The sequence below is a fragment of the Myotis brandtii genome, unplaced genomic scaffold (genome assembly GCF_000412655.1).
Source record: "Myotis brandtii unplaced genomic scaffold, ASM41265v1 scaffold4, whole genome shotgun sequence".
NCBI classification, from domain to species: Eukaryota; Metazoa; Chordata; class Mammalia; order Chiroptera; family Vespertilionidae; genus Myotis; species Myotis brandtii.
The window spans coordinates 4437274-4448473 of NW_005365371.1; the positions used below are offsets into that span (position 1 = coordinate 4437274).

Below are 11200 nucleotides of genomic sequence, written 5' to 3' on the forward strand. Positions count from 1 at the left end.
CCCCGTCCCACAGTCCCGGCCCTGACTCCCTTGGAGGGGGCGGTGCGGGGCCCCGTGGGGGCCCCCTTCTCCACCCCTGCGCCCTGCAGGGAGCCCTGGAGCGGTCTCTCCCTCCCCCTCCCTCCCCGGACTCTTCTCCTGTCTCCTCTCCGAGGGGCCGCCCTGGCCCCCCAAACCTCCTCTGGCTTCCGCGCCCATCAAGAGCGTTCGCCCCCTCCACGGCCTCCCGACACCCGGCTCTCTCCTCCCCGCCTCTGCCGCGCATCCGCAGGTCCGCTTTCTCCAGGCCCAGCTCCATGCCGCTTCCTCCGCGAAGCTCTCCAGACTTCCCAGTCCGCCCGGCTCAGCGCTAGTTCCCCGAACCGTCCTGGTCCGCTAGACGCGGGTTCAGGACACACTTCCCAGCCCCGGGTCCTGCTCAGGGGCGGTGGAGAGCTCCGGGGCCCCGCCCCCGCTCCTGCTCCTCACCAGTGCGCAGAGCCAGGAAGAGCCACAGAGCCACACTCGGGCCCCGCATGGCGGGCGCCGTCTAGAGCCGGGTTGGGTCTAGGTCTGGGTCCGAGTGGGTCAGCAGTAGCCGGAGCTCTGTCCCTCCTTCCTCCCGGCCCGGGCTCTCAAGCTGGTTAAGTGTGTCTGGGGCGTGCCTTGGCGGTGTCCACGCCCCTAGGGCGCACCCGCCCACCCAGACTGGACACCTGGGATGACCAGACTGGCCTAGGCCTTCTCTCTGGCGCCCCTTGCTGGAGCCTCGGCCGGTGCAAGGGCCCGAGCTTCACCGCTGGGCTGTGTGGATCCCCGTGCTCACCTGGGCACCACACTCAGCTGTCCCTGGGAGTCAGGTATCTGCTCTCCGAGGTCTGATTCCCTCAATTCAAGGGCTCTGTCTCCAGATCGCCGGCCTGCGGGAGCATCTTCACTTCCTCGCCTAGACCCCAGATATCATGTTCAACTGGAGAGGGAAAAGCTCAGATCTGGAAGGAAGAAGAGGTCAGAGTCTGGGCTGGAAGGACGCTCAAAGGCCATCGAGTTCACTCACCAGCCTCTCTTCCAGCACACATTGCACCAGGGATGTGGGGATACAGAGACAAACCCTGATGGACACAGTCCTGGCTGGGAAGGAGCTGGGGTGTAGGGGTAGGTTTTCTCATTCTAGGCAACTGCCTCTCCTGGGACCTAATGAGGGAAGTGAGTTGCCCAGGTTACTCATTTGTCAGTGACAGAGCTGGGACAGACCCAGGTGGCCAGCAGAGCCTGGCTCACTCCATTAGCTTTGGAAGGTGGGAAGAAGACCCAAGACGGGGAGAGGAGGAGGAAGCAGAGAAGGACAAAGCAGATGAGAGGAGGAAGCGAGTGAAGAAGGCGAGGGAGGAAAGGATGGGTTGTCTGTTTCTCTAGGCCTCTGGTTTTCAAAGTGTGGTTCCCAGACCAGCAGCAGCAGCATAACCTGGAACTTGTTAGATACACAAATTGTCAGGCCCACCTCTGATCCACTGAGTCAGAAACTCTGAGGGTAGGGCCAACACTCTTTTTTTTTTCTTCTTTCAAGTATATTTTTATTGATTTCAGAGAGGAAGGGAAAGGGAGAGAGAGATAGAAATATCAATGATGAGAGAGAATCACTGATCGGCTGCCTCCTGCACTCTCCCGACTGGGGACCGAGCCCAGAACCCAGGCATGTGCCCTTGACCAGAACTGAACCCAGGACCCTTCAGTCCACAAGCCGACGCTCTACCCACCGAGCCAAACTGGCTAAGGCAACACTATGTTTGTTACCCTCGTGCACAGCAGAGTTTGAGAACCACTGTTCTAGGTAGACCAGGACTACAGCTCACCATGTGTGGTGGGGACGCAGAAATTGTTACTCAGTCATCCGCCTCCATTTATGTCCTTCTCTTTTATCACCCCCTCATGAGCACCCAGGACTGCGACCCTGCCTGCCTCAGGCAGAGGACATGTGTTATAAGAATGCTGAGCGAGAGAGAGGACCCCTGGGTCTGAGTTTGTCAGTCCTCCAGCCTGCTCTGCCCCCTGGGAAAGGAAGCCCTGGCTCCTGTGATTGGGCGGTGAAGCTGCTTCATCTTACACATGGACATGATCATGGGAGCGGGGCTTCAGGAGACCTGAGCTCTACTCTTATCACGTGTGACCTCGGCCACGTTCCTTCTCTCTGGGCTGCATATGGATGTCAAAGGTAGATCATGATGGCTCTGATGCACCGTTCTTCTTCCCCTAATACAGTGGTTCTCAACCTTCCCAATGCCGCAACCCTTTAATACAGTTCCTCATGTTGTGATGACCCCCAACCATAAAATTATTTTCGTTGCTACTTCATAACTGTAATTTTGCTACTGTTATGAATCGTAATGTAAATATCTGATATGCAGGATGTATTTTCATTGTTACAAATTGAACATAATTAAAGCATAGTGATTAATCACAAAAACAATATGTAATTATATATGTGTTTTCCGATGGTCTTAGGCGACCCCTGCAAAAGGGTTGTTTGACCCCCAAAAGGGTCACGACCCACAGGTTGAGAACCGCTGCCCTAATAGCTGTCTGCTCTGGAGAATTTGAGGGGGCATGTGTGGTACAAGCTGTGTGTCCATCCCCAGCGGGAGTCACCAAGAGGAGGAGGCACCTCTTTCTAACTCGCACAAGTGGATTGGCAGGTGGCCCTGGCAGAGGGGCTATGGCCTCTCCTAAGGGCATGGAATACATAAAGTGTCCCTAGCAAGACTCACCCTCCTGACTGAGGATGAAAAGGCTCATTTTTGCAACTCTGAGAGCAGCCAGAAGGTATTGGCAGGGTTTGTGTTAAGTTGGTCCTTTAGCAAAGCTCCAGGTGACACTGATAAGGTGTCAGACAGCTGCAGCCTAAGAGCTTGCTGAGCTCCTTCACAGCAGGGCCCTTTCCTCAACTCTCAGGTCACTCCCCCACTGTCTCACCAGGGAATTTGCTGTCTCTGGACTCCAGGGGCTTCTCGATCAGGCCCACTGCCTGGCTCTAACATGCACATAGCTTGTGTGTCATGGGGAACCCTGCCTCAGCTTGAGCCTGGATCCTGCCATTTCTGGGATTCAGACATACCCAGGTGGTCAGAGGATTGAAGGGGTGGGTGCACTGCGGGCATAATGAGCTAGCAATTTTACCAAAGAACAGCTGTTTAGAGAAGCAGAAGCACTAAGGTTAACTGGGTCCCCATTCTGGACTCATTGAGGTGAGAGTCTAAAAAATACAAGGACTGGTTTCACTGACGCTTCTGTAAGATGTTGGGGCCTAAGCAACACTGCTTTGGGACCCCCGACCCTATTCCATGATATGAAAGACAAAGAGCTCTTCTTTACTCTGCCAAGGCCACAGCTCTGGCACTTGCATGGAGCTTGCTGGTCAGGGAGCTGGAACACAGTAAAGACCGCCTCTGGGGATTCAGAAAGAAGAGGGAAGGTCCTTGGACAGAGGCAGAGAATGGGTACTGGTGGGGTGAGGGGGCTAATGAGCCAGCAAAGTGTGGATGAACAAGTCTCCTGCCCAGAATATTAGGACAATTAATGGTTTTTCATTTCAACAAGTCATACTTTATATTTTTTTATGTCTAGGGGCTGTAATGTCTTTGACTAAGAACATGTCCAAACAATTTTTTATTCTGGGGACATTTGGATGAGCTGTTGTGCACAGAGAAAATCAGGAATGCAGCAGTAAATATGTTATCAAAGAATATCACCCTCTTACAGTAAGCCTCAATGTCGTTGATAGGTTCTCGGAAACTGTAACTTTTAAGGGAAATGACGTATAAGAAAACCAATTTACCATAGGCTAATTGGTATAAACAGGAGTTAAGTTCCTATGGCATATTTCTAGTCACAAAAAGTGTTTCCAAATCCCTAAATAAAGACCCAAACACTCCTTTTTAAAAAATTTTATTTTCTTTATTGATTAAGGTATTACATATGTGTCCTTATCCCCCCCATTTCCCCCCTCCCCCCTGCTCATGCCCTCACCCTCAAACACTTCTAATATTGAACTTTGAAATAAATGTGAACTATACAGACATTTAAGAAAGATCAGTAAAAACAAGTAAGATAATTGTTTTCCAACCTGCTTATTTCAGTTCAGGGTCTCAGTGGCCAGAACCTATCCTGGCACCACCCCCGGACTGGCTGCGCATGTAGGGCACATCCAGACACCCCACTCACTCAGAAGGAGGCAACGCAGACACCCCCCCCTCGTTCACCTCATGTGCACATATTTGGGATGTGGGAGGAAACCAGGCGATCCAAAGAAAACCCACACCGATATGAGGAGGACGTGCGAACTCCACACAGACAGTGGCACCAGCAGGGAATAGGTTTTTTCTTCCCGACATTATAATGAAATGATGTTATTTGAGGACATGCTGTACTCCTGACATCATTCACCATGAATTTGCTGACTGGTCAATACATCTGAATTTGTATATTGAGATCAATGGTAGACATATTGAGGGTTTTGGGAACAAAAGTTTTTGCCACTTTACAAGTATTTTCCCTATGAAGCTGGACTTGGGGAAGCCTGCTCAGAGATTTGACTTTGGGTGGTAGGCACATGGTGCTATATACAGATTTTTTTTTAAAACAGGTATGGAAGCAGGACTTTCATTCTTTCTTTTTAAAAAAATATGTTTTTATTAATTTCAGAGAAGAAGGGAGAAGGATAGAGTGATAGAAACATCAATGATGAGAAAGAATCATATAGATCAGCTGCCTCATGCATGCCCCATACTGGGGATGAAGCCCACAACCCGGGCATGTGCCCTGACTGGGAATCGAATTGTGACCCCTGTTTCATAGGTCGGCGCTCAACCACTGAGCAACATTGGCCGGGGCTATATACAGATTTTGTAACTTAGAAATCCCCACATGAAACCCATGTGGTCATGTTGACCAATGTCACCCAATAACACTTAATTATAAGTATGAAAAAAAGAAGCATTAAGATTAAAATGTGAGTGATGGAGAGGATATCCTATTAAGCACAACTGTTACTAACAAGATGTAGAAAAATAGTTAAAAGCTTTTTCCTAGTGAGACTGAGGAATGTCAGATAAACTAGACCTGAACTAAGTACCGAACTTTCAGAGAAAAGAAAGAAATCTGTCATCAAAAGATATCGTTTCTAGTTTTAAATACCACTAGGAAAGTAGATATTTTTGATCCACTAACTCACAAGATTTAGAAAACTTTTTTGTAGAGCTTCATAGTGTGGAACATATGGGACTTTCATCGTCTTTAGCACTCCCATCTGTGAGTTAAATGAACCTAATTTTAGACATTCTAAAGAAAGATTACATCACTCGCTCTAATCTTTTCTTCCAGAAAACTCACTGTATCTTGTTTCACATGCTAATTGTTTTTTACAGACTTCTACATAGTTAAAAATCCATTCTACTGTTAAACATTGTCCAAATGAAATGGGTCATTAACACTGGATGAGAGAAAATAGGGATGAATATATGCTCAATTTGAGTAGTTTATTCCCACTTAGGACAAACACCAGTAACTCCTAAGGTATAGTCTAGAGCCATTTTAAGGGAGTGACCTGATATTTTTGAAAACACACATGTGAGAAATCAAGTCATACTGTGGTAAGAATGAAGAAGACCGACAAGTCACGTGTGCTCAGCATGCAAAAGGGTTGAGTGTCAAACCAATCAATCAGAGACCAGCTCTGGCTCAAGGATTCCCTAAGTACGCTGCATTAGAATTAGATTTCTGTTAATCACAGAATATTAGTAATATTTAAGATGCAGAGAGGTTACCACCTAAAGAATATTGGTAGTTATTAATTTTAAAAAACAAACTACAATCCTTTGGGGCTCAACGAAGATTTTCTTAAGAGTAAGGCTGTCTTGGTGGACTATTTTCTAAATTGTTACCTTATTAGACAATCTCACTTTTAACAAATGGCTGGTTTCATTTGTTGCTCAGACCATTTTCTCCTCATTTACTACTGCCCTAAATAGATGACTTATTTCCCCTGGGACACCAGCAAGGAGAACGTGGTACCAGTCATGGGCACATCTAGCTATTGGATCATCTGAGTGTTATTCCTGGGAATTGGAAATTCTAAAAACTTTAATTGCTTATTCTTGCCGTCTCCAGCTTTAGGAACAAATTTGTTCTGTATCCAGGCCCCTGGGATCTGTCATTCTTCATTTAGAGTTTGTTTTAGGATGATAGGCTCCTGTGCCACTGCCACAATGTGTGGATACGCGCAGTAGAGATAGAGGTGGAGTGGGGGAAGGCCTGTCATGGCTGTGAGATCAGAAACCCATTTCTGGTTCTGCTTCTTGTTCCTGCAGGCCTAGCGTTGCAAAGGAGTACACAAATATAGCAGGATAAACTGGAAACAAACCAAACATCCACTTAGTGAGGGGCTAAAAAAAATTGGAGTGTATTTATAAGTGGAATACTACCCAGCAACGAAAAGGAACAAACTATTGATGCATGAGCAACATGGATGAGTCTCAGATGCATTTTGCTAAGGGAAAGAAGCTACATCCAAAATGCTACATATGATATTCCATTTATATGATATTTTGGGAAAAGCAAAACTATAGGCACTGATAAAATATCAGTGATTGTCAGAAGTTGGGGGTGGGAGAAGGTATTGATTACAGAGGGGCAAGCATGAGAGAAATGTTGGGATAATGGAACTGTTTTGTATTCTGGATTGTGGGGGTGGTTACATGACTCTATGCATGTGTCAAAACTCATAGAATTGTACACCATAAAGAATTTTACAGTACATAAATTAAAAAATACAGTAAGTTAGGACAGTGGCTTCCTTTGGAGTAGGAGTAATGACTTGGAGAAAGCTGATGGGGGAGTGGGGCGGGGGTCATGTCCAGGGTGCTGGTCATGTTCTGTTGTTTGAGCTTCATGTTGGTTGTTACATGGTCACCCATGTGATGTTTGTTCCTTGAGGTATATGTACACTTATGATATTAATACATTTTATTTATGTATACTTCAATAAAAAGTAAGCAAGAGAAGAGTGGGAGAATTCCAGCCTTTACTGTCCTCTGGTCTCCTTCCCCTAATTCTCCCCATGTGTTTTTTACTACTATGGGGAATACAAACTGCTAGAAAAATTGTAGTGTGACACTCGCCCTGGTCAGGTTTGGTATCTGTTTCTTAAAGCCTCAAATAATACCAGGTTACCTGGCCACCACGTCTGTTCACAGTGTGGTTTAGCAGACCAGGATTTGTATTGCCAGCTCTCAGGTAACCATATTTGGGGGTGGAAAGGAGAAAGAGCTGGCAGTAAAGTCAGTGAGAAAGTAGTAAATCATGACTCTTCTGGTCCTAGTCAAATTGAAGGAAAAAATGTACCTTATCTGGGTCATTTAAGTAATCTTTTCCAGGCATTTATAGACTCTCAATAATAAATGTTCTGGAGAATTGCTATGGATTGTTGGGTCTAGCACTATGCAGGGATGTGGGAATAGCTTATGAAATCATGTCTTCCAGTTCCATGTTGAGTTAGGGCAGTAGGTCAAAGTCACAGGCATCTCTGACAGAGTTTGGGTCCTTAAAGGAAGATACAAGTAAACAAGATGATAGGAACTGAAATGTAAATAATTCCTTAACTAAAAGTCTAAGATTTCTCTACAGGGGATGAGGAAAGGTGGACCATATTCTTCTGTCTTCTGCTACCCACCATAAATAGTACAGGGCAAGAGGAAGAACAGGAAGTATTGAGAGTCAAGTATCAGATGCTGTGATCGGTATTTTGCACACACTAGTTTATTTAACCCTTATAACAATCCTGCAAGTTAGTCATTCGAATCCCATTTAAAATATGGCAAAATGAAGGCTCAGGTTAATTTCTACAAGGGGAATTGGAACAATTCCAGGCTTCTGATGCCAAAGAAAAAGGGAATTAACTCATAGAGTGTACTATGTGCTAGCTAAGATTTATTTGTAATTTTACTGCTTCTCAAAATATGTCCATGTTGCAGATAAGTAATAAGAAAGAGGAATGGTACAACTTGCCCAATCTTAGTTATATAATCAGTAGGAGGCACAGCTGGCATTCAGATCAAGCTCTGATTCCACAGCCCACATTCTTCACATTATATAGCACTCTGCTGCTAAAGCTAAGGACAGCTGTATTATGCAATTCTTCAGGGAGATCAATGGAATCTTCAACATTCAGCTAAAATACCAGGTAATCTAAACTGGGTCAGAAAAGTAACATTCCTGTTTTTTCCTAGATATCTTTCAAATTCAAACACAGCAATAACAATCTCTTAAATTTATTGACATTTACTTTCTTTTAATTAGTAATTCAAACCTCGAGGGACACATCACCCATTAAATTCAGCTCACAGCATGGGAGGAAAAGAACTGGTAGAGTAGAAAGACCACTGTCCAGGAGTTAAAGCTTCTAATCTGGCTCTCTTCCTGGTTTGCATTGTAACTTTGGTTAAGACATTGGGACCTCTGGGCTTCTGTTTCACCACATGTAAACTGAAAGTATCCAAGACAGAGAATCTTGGAAGAGAACTGTTTATTTCTTTAGAAAACAAATTTTCCTTGTAAGTGAAGTCCCCAAATTGCCATCTTTGGAGTTTAAGTACTATATAATGGTTTAGCATGTATTTGTTAACCAGAGCAGTTCCTCCATAGATACTACAACCCATGGATGCCCAAGTCCCTTATTTAAAATGGAACGAGCTCTGCAAGTTTGCTTCATTATTTTTTGAAGAGCCCTTGGCAGATATGGAATAGGAAAGCAAACAAAGATGTGTATTCGCATTTAAAATTTTTCAACTTAAGGATATAAAGAAGCATTTACAAATAAGAAATATCTCATAAGTCGTTCAAATAGTTTTAGCCTCTGTGAGTTAGAATAGTGGATACTGTTCCATTTTGGTTCTCAGGAGGTTCTTCCTTTGTATGTCACTGTGACAGTTAGTGTGGCTTGTTTCCCACAAACAGTTGTTTCAGCTGTAATGGGAATGATTTGTTCTATGTGTCTGTTCCCTACTTATCGTGTGATTCTGGGCAAGTGCCTTCATCTAAGTCAGTGGTTCTCAACCTGTGGGTCGCGACCCCTTTGGGGGTCGAACGACCTTTTTTCACAGGGGTCGCCTAAGACCATCGGAAAACACATATATAATTACATATTGTTTTTGTGACTAATCACTATGCTTCAATTATGTTCAATTTGTAACAATGAAAATACATCCTGCATATCAGATATTTACATTACGATTCATAACAGTAGCAAAATTACAGTTATGAAGTAGCAACGAAAATAATTTTATGGTTGGCGGTCACCACAACATGAGGAACTGTATTAAAGGGTCGCGGCATTAGGAAGGTTGAGAACCACTGATCTAAGTCTTTATCTGTAAAGGGACACCAAAATAACATAACTGAAGTCATAGTGCCTTACATAGTAGGGGCTGAAAAGAAGGCAGCATAGTATATTAGGAAGAACTAGGGGCAGAAAGACTTGGAAACAAACATCAAACCCTGTTCCTTACTAGCTAAGTCATCTTCGGAAAGTGATTTCACTTAAGCCTTATAGTGGGGTTACTAACTCTTATCTTCTTTATATTAATTAAATAAGAATATACTAAAGTGGCTGTTGCAGAGTTGTACTAAGCAATTAGTACTTTTATTAATAATTCTATACAATCTAGAACGGTGCACAAAAGTTAGTACAGTTGACCCTTGAAGAACATGAGGGCTAGTTAAGAGGGGCCAATCCCTGTGCAGTCGGAAATCTGCATATAACTTTTGACTCCCCCCAAACGTAACTACATTTGTCGCTCGGTATTGGAGGGCCACCCACAGATACCAAAATCCATGGATGCACAAGTCCCTTATATAAAATGGCGTAAAACAATGTACAGTCAGCCCTCCGCATCCCTGGATTCCCAATCCATGGTTGGCTGAATCCGTAAATGGGAAACCTGGGGATACAGAGGGCCGACTATATATTTATTGGGGAAAAAAACACAAATACCAAAAAAACCCCACATATAAGTAAACCTGTGCAGTCGAAACCCATGTTTTTACAGGGTCAACTGTATTTTCTTACAAAAAAATCAACTTACATAGTAGGGGCTGAATATACGTATTTTAATACATAAGTGGCATAATTTATAACCTCTCGATATTTTACAACATTTGACCAGTAAATACTTCAAAAAGTCTTATGCTGGGATCTTGTTGTATGGGGATTTTGGGAGCTCTTGAAGGATTTTACAATACTTTTTTTAGTATATTTGGTTTGGTACCAATCTACTGTATTTAGTATAACAGCTACAGTATTGTGTTAACATACTTAACACCAAACCTACAGAAGAAATTTTGATTATCTTGCCTAACAGCTCTTGAATTGTTTATAAATTATATGATGCCCAAAACTGTTCTAAGAAAATGTTAGCTTGCAAAATAATATTTTTCTTTCAAAATTCAAGACACATTTAACATATGGATTTCACAATAAAGTTTATTAGCTGTTCTCCTCTTTCTCATAAATGGAATGGATAATGTTGATAATTCTTTACAAACCAGTACTCATTGTTTAAGAAACTGTAAGGTGGAGGTTGTCAAAAACACATATTTAATAAACAACACCAAAAAAAGCAATGGGAAGCTAAACAATATTATTAATATAAAAGACCAGAGAAACTGATTTCTGAAACCATATCTACCTTTCACTACAATTTCTTGAAATTGTTCACCATGAAGATCTGTGCAACTCTAGTGAAAAGCAGCCATGAGATGAAAGGTGTTCAGTCTGAGGGGAAAACACTCACACACACAAGGTTTTTGCCTGTTTTCCTATTAATGAAAGGAGAACTGGAAGGAGAGGCATACAACCAAATTCAAACCCAATGACAAGAATAACAGTAATAAAAACAAAATCAAACCAACCAGGAACCATTTGAAAACTTTTATAGAAAAGAGGAGAACATGCATACTTTTACATGTAATCTAATTTCCCTAAAGATTTCTTTCCATAACCACCATACCCCTGTTTTCAGTTCACATGATTAAGGAAGATAAAGTCTAATCAATTAATATTTAATTAAAAAACAAACAAAAAGTTAAGAGTAGGTGACAAAAGAAAAAAATATATTTTAAATATATATATATGTTTGTGTGTGCAACTATGTAAAGAAAATAATTCCCATAG

At 43.2% G+C, this 11200-nt stretch overlaps 1 protein-coding gene across 1 annotated transcript in view; it reads right to left on the reverse strand.

The window, feature by feature from the left end:
- The window catches only part of MFI2 (antigen p97 (melanoma associated) identified by monoclonal antibodies 133.2 and 96.5), a 32090-nt gene extending 31497 nt beyond the window's left edge, over window positions 1–593 (reverse strand). Inside the window, exon 1 of the mRNA XM_014545236.1 lies at window positions 469–593. Coding sequence (XP_014400722.1) covers window positions 469–517 — 49 coding nt within the window. The 5' untranslated portion in view covers window positions 518–593. The remainder of the gene's footprint in view (window positions 1–468) is intronic.
- Window positions 594–11200: the final 10607 nt, after the last annotated feature.